The sequence below is a fragment of the Triticum dicoccoides genome, chromosome 3B (genome assembly GCF_002162155.2).
Source record: "Triticum dicoccoides isolate Atlit2015 ecotype Zavitan chromosome 3B, WEW_v2.0, whole genome shotgun sequence".
Classification (NCBI taxonomy): Eukaryota; Viridiplantae; Streptophyta; class Magnoliopsida; order Poales; family Poaceae; genus Triticum; species Triticum dicoccoides.
Genome location: NC_041385.1, coordinates 117,939,561 through 117,964,501, shown reverse-complemented (window position 1 = coordinate 117,964,501; position 24,941 = coordinate 117,939,561). Strand labels below are relative to the sequence as shown.

Here is a 24,941-nt window from a genome sequence, read left to right as displayed (position 1 = left end):
AAAGCTTTCTGTAATTTCTTGCATATGTCCTCCAAATTCCGCGGCATCATCTTATGAAACGATGCCTGCAATGATGCAAAAAACCCTAGATCATTTACATTTGTTTCTGGGGAATTTGGTGGCTGGCATGTTAACCTAATGTCCCATCCACCATGTTGCATAGCATAAACAACATCCGGATCATCGACGCGCACATGAGTTTTTGCATTATCTTGTTGTATAAAAATTGTACTACCGCGGTCTGGCCATTTAGCCTTGATTGCTGGCAACACAGCGTTGATGAGGAAGTGTTTGCTAACCTGCATTTTGAAGAAAAAAATGATCATTAGTTAACCATCAAATCTTATACACTGAAATTGGAAAATTGAAATGAAGGCGAACCTCCTTAGTGACCGGACTAATGTGCTTCAATTCCAAAGTTCCCCTTAACCTGTTCTGACTGCCCCTTTCAGCAGGCTTCCACTCAATGAATGGCCAGACTCCAATCTTGCCATCAAAAATGCAATTCCCATTGCTATCAAACCTTGGTCTAGCTACAGCAGCAAGGAACATCACCTTTTGGATCCACCCCTTGTTCTTGCAATGTCTCTCTGGATCGGGCTCTTCGTTCGTCAAATAAAACCATTGACTTTCCCGGGTGCGATAAAACCATTTTTCATCAATGTGAACTATGTTGTATGCTGACTTGAAGAGTTGTTTCTCATGCAAACTTGAAATCGAAGGCTCCAACATAGAAAGGCAATAACGTACCCTGGTCTTCTTATTCTCTTCCGTTAGTGTCGGCTTCAAGGCATTGCTATGGCGCCGAAACTTCTTCTCTTTCAGACATCGGTGCAGGGTTGAAACGGACATGCGCATAGCCTTCGAAAGGGATTCAAGTGTTGTCCTTTCTTGCGGTGGTATTTGTTCCATGGCGACGGTGTCAATCTCAATCCGTTTGCGGCCACATCGCTTCTTCTTCTTGTTGATCACAGCGTTTACACCTCCACCAAGCATGCCATCCTTCCATATCCGCACTACACTCCTCCGTGACATATTGCATTGAAGTGCCACGGCCTTGCTCACTCCATGCTTCAACCGACCTAGTCGACCATTTTTCTGTAACAGCACGTTATAAACATGTCGCTTGTCCTTGTTGCTGTACTGAGATCTGGTTCGAATGTTCGCCAAATGATCTGCATGTTGGCGAAACCTCAAATTACATGAATAATACTAACGAGAATGTACATAATATTGTAGCCGAGAGTAATGTATACACACAATCTGAATGAAAAACAAAACGTTGTTCGTACTTAGGTCCACCGTTCGAGCTTGGGTGTTGTTGTCGCTGTCCGAGTCGCTCTCGCTCTCGCTGTCGCTGTCGCTGTCCGAGTCCTCGTCCATGCTAGCGTCGCCGGCAGCATCACCTTCTCCGTACCAGGGGCCTAGTATGCGTCGGCCACGTCCGGCTCCATGCCCGACGCTAGGCCCGGTGCCATGTCCGACACCAATGACCACGGCCTCTTGGACGTTGCCCAGCCCACGCCCACCTCTGGCTCCACGGCCACGTCCTGCTGCACGACCGGCGCCGCGACCAACGCCACGGCCGGCAGCCTGGTCGACGCCGCGACCGACGCCACGGCCGGCAGCCTGGTCGACGCCGCGACCGACGCCACGACCGGCGCCGCGCCCAACGCCACGGACAGCACTACCTCCTGCGCCACGCCCAACGCCAAGGCCATGCCCAGCACCATGGCCAACGTCGCCCCCCACAGCCGTGTTATCATTGCGTTGTCCGCGGCCATGTACGGCAGCGTCGTAGCACTCTCGACGGCCACCTCCACCGCCTAGGCTGCGCCCGCGCCCTGTGAGGCCGAGCGCCGGACCTCGTGCTTGCCCGGTTAGGCCCGCACCAGCGGACCACCCGGCAGTCATACCGCGGCCTGACAGGCCTAGCCGGCTGGGAACACGGCCTGCAGTGGCGCTACTGACTCCGTCGTCAGCCACGCCGGCGTGCCGAACTGCAGTTTGATAGAATCCCGCTAGAACGGCGCCGGCGAGCCCGTGAACTCCATGGCCACGCCCGGCATCACCATAACCAACACCTATGCCAGCTTCCAACCTCTCATTCCCCTCTGGTGGTGGCTCGTTTAGGTCAATGAGGACCATGGTTCCGGGAAGAAGATGGAGATGTGGGAGAAGAATGGTGTGGCTAAACTTGCTTGCTGCCCACCACTTTATACTGCAGTGCATGTACGATTTGCTATGGCAGGAGAGGCAGTGTTTGAGTTCGCGGCGCCAACGCTGAAAAACCAAAAATTGAGCTAATGGCACCAGAGGATTTTGGCGGTCCTTTTTTCATTTGTTGTTTGGCGCCGTGCATGCAAACCATGAAAATGAAACTAGCCTATGCATGTGCCATGCAGATGAGAGAGAGAGGTGGGAGAGACCACGCTGCGCATGGGCCGGTTTAGTTTTGAGGTCAGGCGGGAGGGAGCGCGCGCATGCAGTAAGTTCAAAGCGGAGGCGGGAGAGAGCGCGCGCATGCAGCCGTTAGCGCGCAGCATAGAGCACGCGGGCGCTGGAGTTATTGTGTCGGGAATCGAACGGGCCGAGAATTAATACTGCGGCGCGCACAGTTTTCGCGAAGAAAAAGCCCAAAGCTTATTGGGCACTTTCTAAACCAGCTCAATTCATCCCAGCCAATAGACATTTCCCTTGGTTGGTGAGATTTCAGATATGAGCCTTATAAACCGGTAAGGAGGGAGTATATGTTTTTTCAGAGGAAGGTGACACGAAATTTAACCAACTTATAAGCAAAAAACAGGAATATTCCTCTACTGAGAAACAGTGCATTCGATTCCATTTTTCAACAAAACAAGAGAACCACGAGGTGCAGGTCCAACCAAAAAGGAACCACACGGTGTGTTGGGATGAGAAACGTTTTGCAATCAGATTAAAATGGATTAATCCCCGCTGCTGCGCCATATCCCAGGCCTCCTCCAAGTACAACTAGTACTAACAATCACCAGGATGGAAACTTAATCAATTGAACACTCCCGAAATTAATGTGTTCAGTTTTTGATGGACTGGTACTGGATGAAACCGACTTGTACTGTAGTAGATCATAACCTAAACTTGACTGGTGGTAAACGCTCTCACTCTGAAAGAGAGCTGAAATAAACCTGACCAGAGTTTTAGATGAATTTGATGCAAGATTGGATCCTAATTTTGGCATCACAAATGAAGTTAATCATTACCATAGATTACTAATTCAGAATTCTCTACCTGAATGCAACTTCTTAAATTAAAGCCAACTGTTGATGTCAAAACAACAAAAACATTCAACGCAGCTCCAACCTGACAAGAATATGCATGAAATGGTAACATAGATGGTTAACTACCATATCATGTCCATTGAGCAAAAGCAATCAACAAAACATTTCCCAATGCTGAGTAACTAGATGTTCATTCAGTATCTTATCGAAACAAACACAACACGGCATGCTAATATGCTAGAAGTAAAATTCAATGCACGTAAACTGGACAATGTCACAAGATGATCAGATAATAGCAAGATTGGATCCTAATTTTGGCATCACAAATGGAGCTAATCATTACAATAGATTACTAATTCAGAATACTTGACCTGCATGCAATGCAAGTGCTGATGCCAAAACAACAGAAACATTCAACACAGCTCCAACCTGACAAGAATATGCATAATGCATGAAAGATGGTTAACTACCAGATCATATGCATTGAGCGAAAGTGATCAACAAAACATTGCTCACTGGTACAAGTAAAATGATCAACAGATGATTCAAAGCTTAAAACGCAGAGTAACTAGATGTTCATTCACTACCTTGTCAAAACGAACATAACACTCTGTCCATGCTAATATGCTACTAGTATCAAGTAAAATTTGATGCACGTAAACTGGACAATGTCGCAAGATGATCAGATAATAGCATGATGTGAAGTTCTAAGACGCGATTGGCAGGTAAAACAGAGGCATGTATCAGGGGACAATCTTGTCAACCTTCACTTTGTCGATCCAGGTATTGAAGAACCTCACCTTGTTCCAGAACCCGAAGAATCCGTACTCCATGCTCTTGTTCATGGTGTCCAGGTTCTCCCGCTCCATGTTGATCATACCGTCGATGCAGCCCCAGTTGGTGATCTCGTTGAGCTCGGTCTCCACGAGCCCGTTCTCGTTGACGATCTCCGACCACACGCCCTCCTTCCCGGCCATGGCCTCCTCCAGCATGAAGCGCTGGTCCTCCCCCGGGTACCCCGTCCACTCCACGCCGAATTGGTTGGCGAGGATCGGCCATAGCTGCTGCCACTTGAAGATGTCCCCGTTGCTGCAGTTGAAGGGTTCGTTCTTGCCATTGGACTCCATGGCCGCCCAGAGTGCGTGCTCGGCGACGAGCTCTGCGTCGGAGGCGTCGCTGAAGCCCTCCCAGGCGACGCGGGATCCTGGCCAACGCAGCACGAGGCCCTCCTTGCGGCAGATGGCGGCGTAGACGCAGAGGCTGGCGATGGCGTTTCTTGCGCTCCGTGGGGAGAAGCCGAAGATGCTCGTGACGCGCCTGCTGCTGGCGAGCCCGTCGAGGAGGACGTCCTCGAGGTCGGGGCAATCGAGGCGCGGGAGGTCCTCGGAGTAGGGGCGGAGCGCGAGGGGGGCGCCGCTGAGAGGCTCGAACAGGTCGACGTAGTGCTTGCGGCTGGTCTGGAGGCAGACGTGGAGCAGCCCGGGGCAGTTGGGGACGATAGCGGAGAGGACGTTGCGGAGCATGGCGCCGTTGGCCTCGCGGCCCTCACCGTGCGTCGGGCGAGGGTCCCAGGTGACGTAGAAGACATGGCTGATGTCGGTGAGGGGCGCGAGGGCGTCGGCGACGGCGGCGGGGTCGGCGAGGTCGAGGTGGTGGTGGAAGACGGCGGGCGGGAGGGCGGCGGACCAGGGCGGGAGCGGGCGGCGGGAGAGCGCGTAGACCTTCCATGGGCCCCCGGGCGTGTCGGGGAGCGGGAGGATGTCGAGGAGGGCGGCACCGACGATGTCGAGGAGGGTGGAGCCGACGACGAGGGCCACGTTCTCGGGGGGCGGCGCGGCGGCGCGGGCGCGGCCGCTCCGGCGCTTCATGAAGGCGCCGAACGCTCCCACCCACCACCACTTCAACATTGATTTTGCGGTGGATCGAGGAAGATGAATCGGGAAGAGGAGAGGAGAGGAGCAGAGCAGGTGGGGAGTTTGGGACTTTGGGTTCTGGGTTTTGCTTTATGACTGCGATCGTCTGCTGTGAACAGATTCGCATAGAGGGAGAGGAAGAGACCTGTTTACGGAAGTAGCAGCCACCTAGCCGCCGTCGCGCACCTGTGCCAATGGTCGCTGCCCTGTGGGCCCTGAAATGACCTCCAGCGTGGTGACGGCTTTGCGTGACGGGGGTGCGCAGGGGTAGGGGGATCCGTGGGCCATTCCGGTCGTCGGTGAGCCACTGCAACACGCACGCGCCGCGCGAAGATGTTTTTCGCCACGCCGCCACGGCGCGCTGGCGAAAGTAAACAGCCTTTCCCCTGTTACCACAATTTGTTTTTACCATAGCACAAGTAAACGCGAATGCGCGCAGCACGCTCCGGATTCGCTGTCTTTGCGTGGCTAAGGTAGCCACGCTACGGTGCCGCTACCTTTGCCTAACCTGAACCGCCAGATTTTTGTTCAACGCACCAGATGACGCTACAGTACGATGCTACAGTACAACACCTACAGGAGCAAAACAGTACACTGCTACATCGGTGAACAGTCTCTTGTACAGTGAATCTATCTGGACCATTCTTTTTGGATCGGACGCTTCGCAGTGGCTAAGTCAGGCTACTGTAGCTGAGACTCAGCCACTCCAAGTCAGCCAAGCCGGGCCGGCGCAGCAGCTAGCTTAGCTGTATACGCAGCCCCGTTTTCTTTCTTTTGGCATTCGACTTTTATTTGTTCGTATCTTTTGAATCAAAAGTTTAAACTAAGTTTTGTTTGCATACTCATACTTCTGGTGACGAGAGCTTTCAAACGAGATCTATTTTGAATACATTTGGATGAGTTTTTAAAAATTTAATAAGTTTCAACTTTTGAAACTTAATACGAGTTGCCGACAAAATCGTAAGTTTCAGCAAGTGAATTTTAAAGCTTGTTTGTGCTCCTGTGCGGGGCAAACAACTTTGCGGATCCCAGGCAATCGGGCGATCGAGCACGGCTAAGCAGGTGCCCCTGCGAGTTTTTGAATAGCAATAGCAGTATTAATGATGTCCAAAGGATTTTGTAGACCAAACTTTATTCAAGGACCTGTGTAGAGCTTTTTCCCTTATTCTTAGACCCCCGACATGTAAAATGGCCTTGATGATTATGGTCAACTCTGTACGATCACGTTTCGACGTATCAATCAGATTTAGTGACGACAATTTTTATTCGGTATCGACTTCATTCATAAATTGTATTTCGTCTCCTCAGTTGTTTCACTCACACATCTAGGCACAAATTCCCAGGGGCTCTATATGGCCACACATGTGTTGCCAAACAAAAGCCCGAATAGCTTTATAGCACACTTCGGTGTCCCGAACTTGGCATTATATGCACCGGCTCCGAATCATGTCTTTGGTCAATACTTGGGTTGTCTGGCTCCTGTGTTTGCTACCTTACGTTCCGTTTGTTTGGCTAGGGTAGTAAATGGAGAACTACTACGATTGTGTTTCTGGTTCATCCGATCAAGCACCTCAGTAGAGAAAGTCAAAAACTGACTGTCATGATGCGGCGAGAGTTGGTCAGCCATTCGGCGACTTACTAAATCTCTAGCGGTTTTTTCCGTATTACACGAAGGTCTGGTTTTTTCCGGTCACGTGCGTAACACATCCGCATTCGGATAGCTGCGTACATACCAGGGGCTATCTTATAGCCCCATCGTCAAACTCCTATGGCTAAGTGAGAGTGGTAAAGCCACATAGTCCGATTGCCTGGTTCACCGCACTGACACCTCCTTTACGGACCAAGACGTTGGGTCAAGTGTGATCATGTGCTATTCCGAACACCCCCGTAGTATCTACATGGGGGCTGAAGCCGACGACTGGAAAACTCCCAGGAATACAAAAACGGCCGCACAGGAGGAAAGAACTTTCAGACAACGGCACAAATATATCACGAAGCCTTAATATATAATAAAAACGTTCGGGCAGTTCAGGTACATTCATTCGAACATAATGTCCTTTGAGCATTGACCTGACCCTCTATCAAGCGAGCACTCTCTAGGACGTCTTCCAAATAGTGTTCCCGCGTGCAGTGGTCCTTGCCTCCAGGAGGGCCCTCGACTGCCACAATGGCGGCCTTCATCTTCGCCCAGTGCATCTTGACGCGGGCGAAGGCCATCCGTGCACCTTCTATGCACACTGACCGCTTGACTGCGTCGATTTGGGGTAGTGCATTGACGAGTCGCCGCACCAGGCCAAAATAGTTGCTCAGAATGGGTTCGGCTGGCTATAGCCGAACTATGACGTCCTTCATGGCCGCTTCAGACATCTTATGCAGCTCGGCCCACTGCGCCATTTGGTCGTTTAGCAGCGTCGGGCGCTCCTGCACCGCAAACTGTGACCAGAACAGCTTCTCCTTCGCATGTCCCTCCTGAGCCCGGAAGAATTGCACGGCGTCGGCGGCACTCTTCGGAAGATCCGCAAAAGCGTCTGGAGAACTCCACAGTCAATTAAGCAAGGCATATCTCTGACCACCAAACTTAGTCTATAAAAGAAAGGGCTTACCAGCTGCTATGTGTCCAGCCTGTCGGATCTCCTCGCGAGCCGCTCTAAATTCGGACCGCGCCTCTTTAGCCTCCTGAAGGGCCTTGGCGAGTTTGGTGGCCTTGGTTGTTGGAAATATGCCCTAGAGGCAATAATAAATGATTATTATTATATTTCCTTGTTCATGATAATTGTATATTATTCATGCTATAATTGTGTTATCCAGAAATCATAATACATGTGTGAATAAATAGACCACAACATGTCCCTAGTAAGCCTCTAGTTGACTAGCTCGTTGATCAACAGATAGTCATGGTTTCCTGACTATGGACATTGGATGTCGTTGATAACGGGGTCACATCATTAGGAGAATGATGTGATGGACAAGACCCAATCCTAAGCATAGCACAAGATCGTGTAGTTCGTTTGCTAGAGCTTTTCCAATGTCAAGTATCATTTCCTTAGACCATGAGATCGTGTAACTCCCGGATACCGTAGGAGTGCTTTGGGTGTACCAAACGTCACAACGTAACTGGGTGACTATAAAGGTATACTACAGGTATCCCCGAAAGTATCTGTTGGGTTGACACGGATCGAGACTGGGATTTGTCACTCCGTATGACGGAGAGGTATCTCTGGGCCCACTCGGTAATGCATCATCATAATGAGCTCAATATGACCAAGTATTTGGTCATGGGATCATGCATTACGGTACGAGTAAAGTGACTTGCCGGTAACGAGATTGAACGAGGTATTGGGATACTGACGATCGAGTCTCGGGCAAGTAACGTACCGATTGACAAAGGGAATTGTATACGGGATTACTTGAATCCTCGACATCGTGGTTCATCCGATGAGATCATCGAGGATCATGTGGGAGCCAACATGGGTATCCAGATCCTGCTGTTGGTTATTGATCGGAGAGCTGTCTCGGTCATGTCTGCATAATTCCCGAACCCGTAGGGCCTACACACTTAAGGTTCGGTGACGCTAGGGTTGTAGAGATATTAGTATGCGAAAACCCGAAAGTTGTTAGGAGTCCCGGATGAGATCCCGGACGTCATGAGGACTTCCAGAATGGTTCGGAGGTAAAGAATTCTATATAGGAAGTCCAGTTTCGGCCACCGGGAAAGTTTCGAGGGTCACCGGTATTGTACCGGGACCACCGAAAGGGTCCCGGGGGTCCACCGGGTGGGGCCACCTATCCCGGAGGGCCACGTGGGCTGAAAGGGGAAGGGAACCAGCCCCTGGTGGGCTGGTGTGCCTCCCTTAGGCCTCCCCTGCGCCTAGGGTTGGAAACCCTAGGGGTGGGGGGGGGGGCGCCCCACTTGACTTGGGGGGCAAGTCCCCCCCTAGGCCGCTGCCCCCCCTTGGAGATGGGATCTCCAGGGCCGGCGCACCCCCTAGGCCCCCTATATAAAGAGGGGGGAGGGAGGGCAGCCGCACCCTAGTCCCTGGCGCCTCCCTCTTCCCCGTACCACCTCTCCCTCTCGCTGAGCTTGGCGAAGCCCTGCTGAGATCGCCGCTGCTTCCACCACCACGCCGTCGTGCTGCTAGATCTCCATCAACCTCTCCTTCCCCCTTGCTGGATCAAGAAGGAGGAGACGTCTTCCCCAAACGTACGTGTGTTGAACGCAGAGGTGCTGTCCGTTCAGCACTAGGATCATCGGTGATTTGGATCACGACGAGTACGACTTCCTCAACCCCGTTCTCTTGAACGCTTCTGCTCGCGATCTACAAGGGTATGTAGATGCACTCCTCTCTCTCGTTGCTAGATGAACTCCATAGTTTGATCTTGGTGAAGCGTAGAATTTTTTTATTTTCTGCAACGTTCCCTAATAGTGGCATCATGAGCTAGGTCTATGCCTAGTTTCTTTGCACGAGTAGAACACAAATTTGTTGTGGGCGTAGATGTTGTCAATTTCCTTGCCACTACTAGTCTTATTTTGCTTCGGCGGCATCGTGGGATGAAGCGGCCCGGACCGACCTTACACGTACGCTTACGTGAGACAGGTTCCACCGACTGACATGCACTAGTTGCATAAGGTGGCTAGCGGGTGTCTGTCTCTCCCACTTTAGTCGGAGCGGATTCGATGAAAAGGGTCCTTATGAAGGGTAAATAGAAATTGGCATATCACGTTGTGGCTTTTACGTAGGTAAGAAACGTTCTTGCTAGAACCCTATTACAGCCACGTAAAACACATGCAACAACAATTAGAGGACGTCTAACTTGTTTTTGCAGCATATGCCTTGTGATGTGATATGGCCAAAAGTTGTGATGAATGATATATATATGTGATGTATGAGATCATGTTCTTGTAATAGGAATCACGACTTGCATGTCGATGAGTATGACAACCGGCAGGAGCCATAGGAGTTGTCTTAATTATTGTATGACCTGCGTGTCAATGATTAAACGCCATGTAATTACTTTACTTTATTGCTAAACCGTTAGCCATAGTAGTAGAAGTAATAGTTGGCGAGCAACTTCATGGAGACACGATGATGGAGATCATGATGATGGAGATCATGGTGTCATGCCGGTGACGAAGATGATCATGGCGCCCCGAAGATGGAGATCAAATGAGCTATATGATATTGGCCATATCATGTCACTATTTGATTGCATGTGATGTTTATCATGTTTTTGCATCTTATTTGCTTAGAACGACGGTAGTAAATAAGATGATCCCTCATAATAATTTCAAGAAAGTGTTCCCCCTAACTGTGCATCGTTGCGAAAGTTCGTTGTTTCGAAGCACCACATGATGATCGGGTGTGATAGATTCCAACGTCCACATACAGCGGGTGTAAGCCAGATTTACACATGCAAAACACTTAGGTTAACTTGACGAGCCTAGCATGTACAGACATGGCCTCGGAACACAAGAGACCGAAAGGTCGAAAATGAGTCGTATGGAAGATACGATCAACATGGAGATGTTCACTGATGATGACTAGTCCGTCTCACGTGATGATCGGACACGGCCTAGTTGACTCGGATCATGTATCTCTTAGATGACTAGAGGGATGTCTAATCTGAGTGGGAGTTCATTAAATAATTTGATTAGATGAACTTAATTATCATGAACTTAGTCTAAAAACCTTTGCAAAAATGTCTTGTAGATCAAATGGCCAACGCTCATGTCAACCTCAACTTCAACGCGTTCCTAGAGAAAACCAAGCTGAAAGTTGATGACAGCAACTATTCGGACTGGGTCCGAAACCTGAGGATCATCCTCATAGCTGCCAAGAAAGCATATGTCCTAGAAGGACCGCTAGGTGAAGCACCCATCCCAGAGAACCAAGACGTTATGAACGCTTGGCAGTCACGTGCTGATGATTACTCCCTCGTTTAGTGCGGCATGCTTTACAGCTTAGAACCGGGGCTCCAAAAGCGTTTTGAGCAATACGGAGCATATGAGATGTTCGAGGAGTTGAAAATGGTTTTCCAAGCTCATGCCCGGGTCAAGAGATATGAAGTCTCCGACAAGTTCTACAATTGTAAGATGGAGGAAAATAGTTCTGTCAGTGAGCACATACTCAAAATGTTTGGGTTGCACAACCGCTTTGTCCCAGCTGGACATTAACCTCCCGGACGAGGCGGTCATTGACAGAATCCTTCAGTCGCTCCCACCTAGCTACAAGAGCTTTGTGATGAACTACAATATGCAGGGGATGGTGAAAACTATTCTTGAAGTATTTTCAATGCTGAAATCAGCGGAGGTAGAAATCAAAAAGGAGCATCAAGTGTTGATGGTCAATAAAACCACTAGTTTCAAGAAAGGCAAGGGTAAGAAGAACTTCAAGAAGGACGGCAAGGGAGTTGCCGCGCCCGGTAAACTAGTTGCCGGGAAGAAGCCAAAGAATGGACCCAAACCTGAGACTGAGTGCTTTTATTGCAAGGGAAAGGGACACTGGAAGCGGAACTACCCCAAATACTTAGCGGACAAGAAGGCCGGCAACACTAAAGGTATATGTGATATACATGTAATTGATGTGTACCTTACCAGTACTCGTAGTAGCTCCTGGGTATTTCATACCGGTGCGGTTGCTCGTATTTGTAACTCAAAGCAGGAGCTGCGGAATAAGCGGAGACTGGCGAAGGACGAGGTGACGATGCGCGTCGAGAATGGTTCCAAGGTCGATGTGATCGCCGTCGGCACGCTACCTCTACATTTACCTACGGGATTAGTTTTAAACCTCAATAATTGTTATTTAGTGCCAGCTTTGAGCATGAACATTGTATCCGGATCTCGTTTAATACGAGATGGCTACTCATTTAAATCCGAGAATAATGGTTGTTCCATTTATATGAGAGATATGTTTTATGGTCATGCCCCGCTGGTCAATGGTTTATTCTTGATGAATCTCGAACGTGATGTTACACATATTCATAGTGTGAATACCAGAAGATGTAAGGTTGATAATGATAGTCCCACATACTTGTGGCACTGCCGCCTTGGTTACATTGGTGTCAAGCGCATGAAGAAGCTCCGTGCTGATGGACTTTTAGAGTCTCTCGATTATGAATCATTTGACACATGCGAACCATGCCTCATGGGCAAAATGACCAAGACTCTGTTCTCCGGAACAATGGAGCGAGCAACCAACTTATTGGAAATCATACATACTGATGTGTGCGGTCCAATGAGCGTTGAGGCTCGCGGAGGATATCGTTATGTTCTCACTCTCACTGATGACTTAAGTAGATATGGGTATGTCTACTTGATGAAACACAAGTCTGAGACCTTTGAAAAGTTCAAGGAATTTCAGAATGAGGTAGAGAATCAACGTGACCGAAAAATAAAGTTCTTACGATTAGATCGTGGAGGAGAATATTTAAGTCACGAATTTGGTACGCACTTAAGGAAATGTGGAATTGTTTCACAACTCATGCCGCCTGGAACACCTCAGCGTAACGGTGTGTCCGAACATCGTAATCGCACTCTATTGGATATGGTGCGATCTATGATGTCACTCATCGATTTACCGCTATCATTTTGGGGATACGCTCTAGAGACAGCTACATTCACTTTAAATAGGGCACCATCTAAATCCGCTGAGACGACACCGTATGAATTATGGTTTGGGAAGAAACCTAAGCTGTCGTTTCTAAAAGTTTGGGGATGCGATGCTTATGTCAAGAAACTTCAACCTGAAAAGCTCGAACCCAAGTCGGAAAAATGCGTCTTCATAGGATACCCTAAGGAAACCATTGGGTATACCTTCTACCTTAGATCCTAAGGCGAGATCTTTGTTGCCAAGAACGGGTCCTTTCTGGAGAAAGAGTTTCTCTCGAAAGAAGTAAGTGGGGGAAAAGTAGAACTCGATGAAGTACTACCTCTTGAACCGGAAAGTAGTGCAGCTCAGGAAAATGTTCCTGTGGTGCCTACACCGACTGGAGAGGAAATTAATGATGTTGATCAAGGTACTTTGGATCAAGTTGCTACTGAACTTCGTAGGTCCACAAGGACACGTTCCACACCAGAGTGGTATGGCAACCCTGTCCTAGAAATCATGTTGTTAGACAACGATGAACCTTCGAACTATGAAGAAGCGATGGCGGGCCCAGATTCCAACAAATGGCTTGAAGCCATGCAATCCGAGATAGGATCCATGTATGAAAACAAAGTATGCACTTTGACAGACTTGCCCGATGATCGGCGAGCGATATAAAATAAATGGATCTTTAAGAAGAAGACGGACGCGGATGGTAATGTTACCATCTATAAAGCTCGACTTGTCGCTAAGGGTTATCGGCAAATTCAACGGGTTGACTACGATGAGACTTTCTCTCCCATAGCGAAGCTGAAGTCCGTCCGAATCATGTTAGCAATTGTCGCATACTATGATTATGAGATATGGAAAATGGACGTCAAAACGGCATTCCTTAACGGCTATCTTAAGGAAGAACTATATATGATGCAGCCGGAAGGTTTTGTCGATGCTAAGAATGCTAACAAGGTATGCAAGCTCCAGCGATCCATTTATGGGCTGGTGCAAGCATCTCGGAGTTGGAACATTCACTTTGATGAGATGATCAAAGCGTTTGGGTTTATGCAGACTTATGGAGAAGCATGCGTTTACAAGAAAGTGCGTGGGAGCTCTGTAGCATTTCTCATATTATATGTGGATGACATACTTTTGATGGGAAATGATATAGAACTTTTGGACATCATTAAGGCCTACTTGAATAAGTGTTTTTCAATGAAGGACCTTGGAGAAGCTGCTTACATATTAGGCATCAAGATCTATAGAGATAGATCGAGACGCCTCATAGGTCTTTCACAAAGCACATACCTTGATAAGATATTGAAGAAGTTCAATATGGATCAGTCCAAGAAGGGGTTCTTGCCTGTGTTGCAAGGTGTGAAATTGAGCTCGGCTCAATGTCCGACCACGGCAGAAGATAGAGAAAAAATGAGTGTCGTCCCCTATGCCTCGGCCATAGGGTCTATCATGTATGCCATGCTATGTACCAGACCTGATGTAAACCTTGCCGTAAGTTTGGTAGGAAGGTACCAAAGTAATCCCGGCATGGAACACTGGACATCGGTCAAAAATATCCTGAAGTACCTGAAAAGGACTAAGGATATGTTTCTCGTTTATGGAGGTGACGAAGGGCTCATCGTAAAGGGTTACGTCAACGCTAGCTTCGACACAGATCTGGATGACTCTAAGTCACAAACTGGATACGTGGATATTTTGAATGGAGGGGCAGTAAGCTGGTGCAGTTGCAAGCAGAGCGTCGTGGCGGGATCTACATGTGAAGCGGAATAGATGGCAGCCTCGGAGGCAGCGCATGAAGCAATCTGTATGAAGGAGTTCATCATCGACCTAGGAGTCATACCCAATGCGTCGGGGCCAATCACCCTCTTCTGCGACAACACTGGAGCTATTTCCCTTGCCAAGGAGCCCAGGTTTCACAAGAAGACCAGGCACATCAAGCATCGCTTCAACTCCATTCGTGAAAATGTTCAAGATGGAGACATAGATATTTGCAAAGTGCATACGGATCTGAATGTCGCAGATTCGTTGACTAAACCTCTTCCGCGAGCAAAACATGATCAACACCAGAACTCTATGGGTGTTCGATTCATCACAATGTAACTAGATTACTGACTCTAGTGCAAGTGGGAGACTGTTGGAAATATGCCCTAGAGGCAATAATAAAATGATTATTATTATATTTCCTTGTTCATGATAACTGTATATTATTCATGCTATAATTGTGTTATCCCGAAATCGTAATACATGTGTGAATAAATAGACCACAACATGTCCCTAGTAAGCCTCTAGTTGACTAGCTCGTTGATCAACAGATAGTCATGGTTTCCTGACTATGGACATTGGATGTCGTTGATAACGGGGTCACATCATTAGGAGAATGATGTGATGGACAAGACCCAATCCTAAGCATAGCACAAGATCGTGTAGTTCGTTTGCTAGAGCTTTTCCAATGTCAAGTATCATTTCCTTAGACCATGAGATCGTGTAACTCCCGGATACCGTAGGAGTGCTTTGGGTGTACCAAACGTCACAACGTAACTGGGTGACTATAAAGGTATACTACAGGTATCTTCGAAAGTATCTATTGGGTTGACACGGATCGAGACTGGGATTTGTCACTCCGTATGATGGAGAGGTATCTCTGGGCCCACTCGGTAATGCATCATCATAATGAGCTCAATGTGACCAAGTGTTTGGTCATGGGATCATGCATTACGGTACGAGTAAAGTGACTTGCCGGTAACGAGATCGAACGAGGTATTGGGATACCGACGATCGAATCTCGGGCAAGTAACGTACCGATTGACAAAGGGAATTGTATACGGGATTACTTGAATCCTCGACATCGCGGTTCATCCGATGAGATCATCGAGGAGCATGTGGGAGCCAACATGGGTATCCAGATCGCGCTGTTGGTTATTGGCCGGAGAGCTGTCTCGGTCATGTCTGCATGATTCCCGAACCCGTAGGGCCTACACACTTAAGGTTCGGTGACGCTAGGGTTGTAGAGATATTAGTATGCGGAAACCTGAAAGTTGTTCGGAGTCCCGGATGAGATCCCGGACGTCTCGAGGAGTTCCGGAATGGTCCGGATGTAAAGAATTCTATATAGGAACTCCAGTTTCGGCCACCGGGAAAGTTTCTGGGGTCACCGGTATTGTACCGGGACCACCGGAAGGGTCCCGGGGGTCCACCGGGTGGGGCCACCTATCCCGGAGGGCCACGTGGGCTGAAAGGGGAAGGGAACCAGCCCCTGGTGGGCTGGTGTGCCCCCTTGGGCCTCCCCTGAAGGGAACCCTAGGGGTGGGGGGGCACTTGACTTGGGGGGCAAGTCCCCCCCCCTAGGCCGCCGCCCCCCTTGGAGATGGGATCTTCAGGGCCGGCGCACCCCCTAGGCCCCCTATATAAAGAGGGGGGAGGGAGGGCAGCCGCACCCTAGTCCCTGGCGCCTCCCTCTTCCCCGTACCACCTCTCCCTCTCGCCGAGCTTGGCGAAGCCCTACCGAGATCGCCGCTGCTTCCACCACCACGCCGTCGTGCTGCTGGATCTCCATCAACCTCTCCTTCCCCCTTGCTGGATCAAGAAGGAGGAGACATCTTCCCCAACCGTACGTGTACTGAACGCGGAGGTGCTATCCGTTCAGCACTAGGATCATCGGTTATTTGGATCACGATGAGTACGACTCCCTCAACCCCATTCTCTTGAACGCTTCCGCTCGTGATCTACAAGGGTATGTAGATGCACTCCTCTCTCTCGTTGCTAGATGAACTCCATAGATTGATCTTGGTGAAGCGTATTTTTTATTTATTTTCTGCAACGTTCCCCAACATTGGTTTTATTCTCCCCCTCGAGGGACTCACACTTGCGGGTGGCGTCCTTGAGCTCTTGCTCTACTGCAGATATCCGCTCCTCGAACTAGCGCCAGGTGGCCTGTTCGACCTTCAAATCTGCAGCCGCTTTATCAGCGGCCGCATTGTTCACCCTCGCCTGCTCCTTGGCCTGGGCAAGTTCACCCCTGAGGGTCTTGACCTCAGCAGCGCCATCTAAAATTATGCACGTAACAGCGTCTAAGTTTCAACTTAGCATTCACACATTCACATAGGCACAAACGGGATGTTCGAAACATACCTTGTGCCTCGTCGAGCCGCTTGTCAATAAGGACAATGTGCTCATCGGCCAGCTTTAGTTTTCGCTTCAGTTCAGAAACCTCCACGGCCTGGGCGGTTGCCGCTAACAGTGAAGCATGTTTTTCCATTCAAATAAGTATGTTACTTCCTGCGGATATCTATAAATCCTCTGTTCACCCTTCTTCATGGGCCGACCAGAGTCTTAGGGGCTACTATCTATATATAGGCATATTTTTCATATGAAAAGTGGCTAAAGACATTACATCGCATACCTCAAAGCCTGTTAGTAGGCTCGTAAAGGCTTCATTCAGCTCGCTTTTAGCGGACTAAATCTTCTCAACCACCATACCCATGAAGGTACGGTGCTCCTCCAAGACGGATGCAATCTGCAATACGTCCATCAGAGTGTTCGACGCCTCTAGATTCATGGAGGTCGCCATAGGAATAGGTGCTCCCCTCCCTTGAAGGGGGCCGCTCACTCGATGCCGGATCCGTCTCCGGAGCGGTATTCGGCTAGGGGTCGAACAATCCATGGCCCCCATCGCCGGTCTTCACGGGGGTCGCGCCCCCCGTGCGCTCGACGACCGAGGTGTTACCCTCTGGCGCCATATTGATGGTCCCTGTCGGATTTCGGGTTCCGGCAGACCCTTAAGGTTTGAACTCTGGGGTGCGCGCGGAGATCACCCTCCTACCGGCTCACGTCTCGTCGCCTCGCAAAGGATCTAGGCTACACGAAGAACAACACAAGAGACGCAAGGTTTATACTGGTTCAGGCCACCATTGTGGTGTAATACCCTACTCCAGTGTGTGGTGTGTGGATTGCCTCAGGGGCTGACGATGAACAATACAAAGGAAGAACTGCCTCGCGAGGGGAGGAGTTCTTGTGTTGGTGGTTCTGGCTAAGGTTTGATTGGGTTGATCCTCCCTCCCATGCCTTGAGAGTGGCTAGTCCTATTTATAGAGCAAGGCCCTGGTCCTCTTCCCAAATATTGAGCGGGAAGGGCGCCAAAAATTTGCCATTTTGAAGGGGAACATCTAGTATACTTATCCTGACTAAAGTTGGTCCTCGCCTGCCAAAGACTCTGACGATGACGCCTTCCTGGGCTCCACGATGACCTCCGTCCTGCCATTCTGCTGGTCTTGGTCTTGTTGCACCGAAATGGTAACCTTTGCCTGATGCCTTGGCCTGTGCTTTCCCCTTTTGCACCGAAGGGGAAACAAGGACACTGCACAGGCCGGCGCCCGCCTGGCGCCCGCCTGGCTTCGGTCGTCATGGCTTGCGTCATGGGCACCTCGTGAGGTACCCCGCCTTGATCTCTCCGCCTCCTCGCGAGCCAGCCTGACGAGGCTGCGCCTGAGGAAGCTTCCTATCATCCGCCCCGCGAGGCTTGGCCCCTCGCGAGGGTCTTGAGCTTGTGTTGACAAAGATGGGCCGTACTGGGCCACTCCTTGAGCCACGCTGCAGGCCGCAGGCAGGCAAGTCTGGGTACCCCCGTTCCCAGAACACCGACAGTAGCCCCCGGGCCCAAGGCGCGCCCGAACTTGGTTTAGCGGAGAAGCGAAGGGGCGAGTGCGAAGCGCCGCGGGCCCCAATAGCCTGCGGCCTTGGGCGACGCGTGGCGGTTGATTGGACGTGGGCGTCCCCGGTTCCCCACGCCCCTCATAACGCGCCCGGCTAGGCGGACCCGTGGTTGCACACAATCATTCCCCTTTTCGCCGTTCGCACGTCTCCTGTTCTTCCTCCCCCTTGAGCTCCAACCTCTTCTTCCAATCCAACCTCGAACTCTTCCCCCTTCCCATCACCATGGCATCGACGAAGAAGGAGAGGGGAAGAAGCCCGCGCCTTCGCCCCGCTCGCCGCCATCGGCGGCTCCCGCCGTCGATCGGTCGATCATACGTAATCTAGAAGCCTTGGACAAGGTCAGCTCTGCCCTCGCCACCATTTTTAACGAGTGCGGGAGGACGACGGTCTGGCCTGCATCTCACTCCTCCTTCGACAGAGTAGTCACCGAGGTCCGATTCTTCGCCGATGCCCTATGGGCGGGTCTAGTTCCCCCCTTTTCCGATTTCTTCAATGTTGTACTCTCCCATTATCAGATCCACATGATGCACTTGGGTCCCGAATCCATTACTCTTCTTGCCGTTTTTGCCTTTGTTTGCGAGGCAATGTTGGGCATTCCTCCTTCAGTTGCCCTGCTGCACCATTTCTTCTCTTTGCGCCTGAGTGACCCCACTCAATGCTCGGGGTGCGTGAGCTTTCTTGCTGTGCTGAAGACGGCTGCTTCAGGGGTCGATTTCAGCCTTCCTCCGCCTGCGGCTGGGTTCCGAGAGGGGTGGCTGTACATGGATGTTGGAGTGCCCAGCCCCCTGCTCTCGCACCCAACCTTGCCCGTTGTCCCCAACTCGGGATGGGGCCATGAGATGCTCACGAGCCCCCGGCTCGCCTTCGTCTGGCGTCGCTTCAGGAACTTAAGGGCGCTCGATGTGATGGTGCCCAAGGTGGTGAAGGAGTTCCTTCAGCGCCGCATTGCTCCTCTCCAGCGTCATTCCCGTCGGATGTGGGCCTTTGCAGGGCATGAAGACCGCATGAGGCTCCAGGAGGAAGATCTGGCGCCCGAAGTGCTGAGGAAGGTCCTTATGATCCTGACTGGCGATCCTTCCCCAGGCAGCCTTAGGCAAGGGGCTGCCCTATTGTATCTTTGCTCGGGAAGGGCCGACTTTGTGAAGCAGATGCCCAGCTTTGACGAGTGGGGTCTGCGCCCGGCTAGCCTCACGGGGCCCCGCGAGAATCCCGTCGTTGTGATTGCCCTTCCGGTCGCCCCAAGCGGCTCCGTCTCAGGTGATGGAGCAGGGAGACAGGAACCGCTGGGAGCCGAAGGGGGTGATGTCGAGAGGCTGACGCTACGCGGAGCCCCAGAGGTGGCATCTCCCGAAGCCTGTCCTGGGGCAACGGCAGGCGAGGAGTCGTGGCCTTTGGCTCCTGAGGCTGGGGCTTGTGAGGCCCCGGCTGGGGCTCACGAGGCGGCGCCTGGTGGTGTCCTCCAGGTCGATTCCCCTTGCGCTGATCACCCTGACGCCTCCTCCACGCCGCAGGCGGGCCCTTGCGTCGAGCGCCTAGGCCGCTTCTGCATGGACTTCAAGGCCCTCCAAAAGAGGAAGGAAGCCTTGGGTGGCGATGATCACCCCTGCCGCCTATTGAAGTGCAGGAAGTACTTTGCCATCGACGAGTAAGTCTTCTCCTTTCTTGGTTCCTTACTTTCCCGTTGCTTCGGCTGACCATTGCCTTTCAGGGCCCTTCCTGCGGAGTTCATGGAGGCGGCTGAGGAGCCATCCCCTCAAGCTTCGCCCTCTCCACCGATTTTGAGCGCCCCGAGCTCGAGTACCGCTCTTGCCGCGGGGCTAGTCGGAGAAGTGAGCCGTCCAGCAGGGCATCTTGAACCTGCGCGCCTCATGCCCCTCCTTCGCGAGCTCTCCTGGGCACATCTAGCCTGCCCCGAGCTCCTCCCTTGGTCGTGGGTGGTGACTGGCTGAGGTCGGCCTTGAGTTCCCCTTCTGGGAGTGGACCGGTGTCAGGTTGGATTCCTGGCGGGACCCGTCCAGCGATTGCTGGGGCGCCAGCCCCCAGCCCCTCATGGGAATGGGACACGCCACCTCAGGGCCCTCTGCATTCGCCAGCAGCGGAGGATGACACCGGAGACGTGCTCGGGTGCGCTCGGGAGCGCCGCGCCCTTCGCCAAGTGTTTCTTCAGAGGGCGGCTGATGCAGTGAGCCAGCTCGGCGTGGAGCTTGCAAGCGAGGACGCGCACCTTGAGGCTAAAGGCCTGCACCTTGCTGAGGAGAGGCGCAAGCTGAAGGTAGCCGTCGCCCTTGCGCGTCATCAGCGTGACCTTGACAACGCGAAGGCCGAAGCATCGCTGGCGGCTTTGCGGGAGGCCTGCTCCCAAGCCGTCGAGGAGGCTCGGGAGGCAGACCGACGGCGCAAGGCTGCAGAGGAGCGTGCGTGGGAGCTCTAGGCCTGGGGCAACTCCCTGGAGTAGCAAGTGGAGCTGCGTCAGGCGGCCCTTGTGTCGCTGAAGGGGGCTTCCGTCGACCAGGCGGTGCTCTAGAGACATGAGGAGGCGCTGGCGCTGGAGGCCGCTGAGCGCACCCTTGATCTCGAGTGGTTGTAGACGAGGGAGCGCCTAGTGAGACAGGCGGAGGATGATGTCACCGGGCGGGAAGCCCGAGTCCAAGAAGAGGTTGACCGTCGCATGGCGGAGGCTCGCTCAAATCTTGAATGCGAGTACGGAGGAAGGGTGGAGCTGATCAGGGTCGAAGCGGAGGGCAGGACCGCCGCCCTTAAGGCCAAGCTGGATGAAGTGACGCGGTGTGCGAACGCCTCCGGGGCTGCCCTTGGCGCAGCGCAGACGGAGCTGGCTTCTTACCGCGCCGAGGTGCTCCTTCTTCATCAGAGGGTTGATGGGGCTGAGGCCGTTGCGCGGCAGAACGAGGACGAGATACGTCAGCGGCAGACCTTGGAGCACGTGCATGGCCCCATGCTCCGCGCGCTCCGGGAAAGGGCTAACGCGGCCTTGGGCAACATCTATGAGGCGGCCGTTGGGGAGACCCGTGTGATTAACTATGCCGGCAACCTTCGGTTCTTCACAGATGTGGTGACGCAGCTGGAGACTCGGTCGGGCAGGGCCGACGGGCTTGTGGAGGATAGGAGCCGTGCCCTGCTTGGATGTGCTTTCTCTCGCGTCTTCAGTTATCTTCAGGACAGGGACCCCCACTTTGATTTCGACGCCGCCATCGCACCGGTACCCGTGGCCATCCGGGGCAATCTGGCGCAGTGGGTGGAAGACAACGTGGACGCCCTTGTTAGGGCCTTCACCAGTGATGACGACGGCGTGGTCGTGGCCGCCGATGAAGGCGGCGTGGTGAACGATCCGGACGCCGATGACGGCGACGGCGTGGGTGATGGTGAGGCCAGAGACGCCAGTGATGACTCCATAGGTGCCCCTGAAGATGCATTGGGAGATTTGTCTGATTGACCGCGCGTCTCCTCCGCTATTTACCCTGCGTGAAAACAGTCGGGCTTGGCCCTGAAGATTGTAAGAGCATTTTGGGAGGGGGAGCCCCTCGTGTAAAGGTTTGCGGTCGGCGTTCTTGTAGACATAACGCCACATGCACGCTTATGCTGAGCCATTGCCCCATGATGGGACAGTTGACTTGTTTACCTTTGCCCCGGACGGGCCCCGAGCGATCCTGCGGGGGTTTCAGTGCCCCGATTGTCTCCTGAGTGGACCCACTAATCCTGTGACGAGAACCTCCTGAGAGGGCGCAGTGACAGCAGTCCGGGCTGCATACGTGCCTGACCTGGCCCGACTCGCGAGGGGCTCGCGAGGGGAGGCAGCTGATGCTGATTGGACGCAAAGCGACAACCAGAACGCGAGAGATTGCTCGAACGAGACGAAACACCCCTTCCCCGAACACACGCAAGTCTGAAGCTCAAATCCAACTTAAATTCAAACCGAGGAAACTCGACAACCAAGAGAAAGGCAAAAAAGCAAAAAAGCCGCGTCCAACACCTAGTCTAGTCTTCGATGTCTTCTCACTAGCGCGGAGCTAAGTGCTCCACTGGGCATGGGCGGGAGCCCCCGAGGCCCGAGGGCGGCTCTCCTGAGACTCCGGGGCGTGTACAGCCCCACTCATTATTACATGAGAGTGTCACGGGGCGGCGAGCTTCACAGGCACTGGGCCTTCTTCACAGGTACTGGCCTTGCTTCATATCGCCAGACGAGGGGCCCGCCTTGCGCAGCACTCTATTGCCATCGATGACGTCTGGAGACCGAGGACGCCACCGATGGGATAGAGCGGTCGCCAGCGGTTCCCCCGACGACCACAGGTCCTCCGCCGGGGGCAGGTCCTAGGGCACCACCCCGGCAGAGGGCCTATCTCCTGAGGACGCCTTGCTCCGAGCACCGTGGGGGTGAAGCCGGATCTCGGCCCCTCTCCGGCAGCCCCCTGGTGCCCTCCTCCTGAGGGGTAGGAAGCTGCTGGATTGGGGCAGCCATCTACGGAGGCTACTTGTACCTCATGTGACCCATGGTTAGCGTAAGCTTGCTCCTGAGGAATTAGCGGTACCCGATAGTTGCCGCCACCAGCACGGTCGTCGAGGCCCTCCTGAGGTTCCCTAAAGAGCTCAGCTTCCGGCATCTCTTCCCCCCAGCCTGGGCCAAGGAACGAGCCATGGTCTTCTTCCAGTGCGCGCCCTTGATCTACCATGTGGGGCACATAAGCTTCCAGGGCCGCTCCCCCCGAATGCCTCGTTGTAGTGCCCCACGTGCCATGCAGTCCTGCTCGAAGTGCTGTCTTGGGGGTGGTAGTGTGGTGGTCTGCCGGGGCCGTGGGCCGCAGCGAATGCCCCTTTGCCGGTCGGAGGTGGAGCCGGCACTGCTGGTCGCCCGATGCTGATGGCCAGGTTAGCGCTGGGGAGGCCTTGGAACCCGCTCGGAGCTGCATGGGCGCGTTCGGGGACTCCATACGGTCCGCTCTGGACCTGGGGTGGCAGCTAGGCACAGAAGGGATGAGCTCCCGAGGCGGCGGAGCCCAGGAGCTCTGCCACCCGCTTCAGTAGCACGTCACGGCCGCCCTCCAGCAGCCTGCATCGTAGTAGTTCTTGGGCCACCGTGAGCGCGGCCCTTGAATTCGCCTGTTCCCGTCGGGTGTACGGTGTTGTGGCTGCGGCGTGGATTGAAGCCCTTGCTGCTGACCGCACCTGCCGCGGCGTGAGAGCAGGCGACGTCTGGTCGCATCGCCCGTGGCCCACAGCGCCCTGCGGAGCGCGGGCTGCCTGGGACACAAGGTTGAGGTCGCCCTGGGCGGGTGGCTCGGTGCGGGCGGGCCAGGCCGCCCAAGGGTCGGGGTTGCCCGTCGGGTCGCCGGACATGATGATGACGATGCAACGGAACACGAGGCGGCGGAAGAAATATCCCGGCGCACCCCTACCTGGCGCGCCAAATGTTAGATTTCGGGTTCCAGTAGACCCTTAAGGTTCGAACTCTGGGGTGTGCACGAAGATCACCCCCTACCGGCTCACGTCTCGTTGCCTCGCAAAGGATCTAGGCTACACGAAGAACAACACAAGAGACGCAAGGTTTATACTGGTTCAGGCCACCATTGTGGTGTAATACCCTACTCCAGTGTGTGGTGTGTGGATTGCCTCAGGGGCTGACGATGAACAATACAAAGGAAGAACTGCCTCGCGAGGGGAGGAGTTCTTGTGTTCGTGGTTCTGGCTAAGGTTCGATTGGGTTGATCCTCCCTCCCCTGCCTTGAGAGTGGCTAGTCCTATTTATAGAGCAAGGCCCTGGTCCTCTTCCCAAATATTGAGCGGGAAGGGCGCCAACAATTGGCCATTTTGAAGGGGAACATCTAGTACACTTATCCTGACTAAAGTTGGTCCTCGCCTGCCAAGACTCTGACGATGACGCCTTCCTGGGCTCCACGATGACCTTCGTCCCGCCGTTCTGCTGGTCTTGGTCTTGTTGCACCGAAATGGTAACCTTTGCCTGATGCCTTGGCCTGTGCTTGCCCCCTTTGCACCGAAGGGGAAACAAGGACATTGCGCAGGCCGGCGCCCGCCTAGCTTCGGTCATCATGGCTTACGTCACGGGCACCTCGTGAGGTACCCCGACTTGATCTCTCCGCCTCCTCGCGAGCCAGCCTGACGAGACTGTGTCTGAGGAAGCTTCCTGTCGTCCGCCCCACGAGGCATGGCCCCTCGCGAGGGTCTTGAGCTTGTGTTGACAAAGATGGGCCGTACTGGGCCACTCCTTGAGCTACGCTGCAGGCCGCAGGCAGGCAAGTCTAGGTACCCCCGTTCCCAGAACACCGATAGTCCCTGCACCTCCCGGCGATCCGAAGAAATCCTCTGGGATGACACCTCGATGTCACTCGCCCTAGGGGGCGAGGAAGTTTGCGGAGGCGTCTCTCTCTCCATCATCTCCGGCGGCAAATCCCCCAACGAGGAGGATTGTTGAGGGAGATCGCGGGCTGGACTGAAAC

The 24,941-nt window shown here is 52.9% G+C and overlaps 1 protein-coding gene across 1 annotated transcript; it reads right to left on the bottom strand.

The window, feature by feature from the left end:
* Positions 1-3,897: 3,897 nt before the first annotated feature.
* Positions 3,898-5,164, bottom strand: LOC119279384 ((S)-8-oxocitronellyl enol synthase ISY1-like). The gene has a single exon (XM_037560630.1). The coding sequence runs from the start codon at positions 5,162-5,164 to the stop codon at positions 4,001-4,003; it is 1,164 nt and encodes a 387-aa protein (XP_037416527.1). The 3' UTR covers positions 3,898-4,000.
* Positions 5,165-24,941: the final 19,777 nt, after the last annotated feature.

What these genes read in the sequence shown, in the direction of transcription:
- LOC119279384 (XM_037560630.1), bottom strand. Translation starts at nt 5,164, where the DNA reads ATGTTGAAGTGGTGGTGGGTGGGAGCGTTCGGCGCCTTCATGAAGCGC.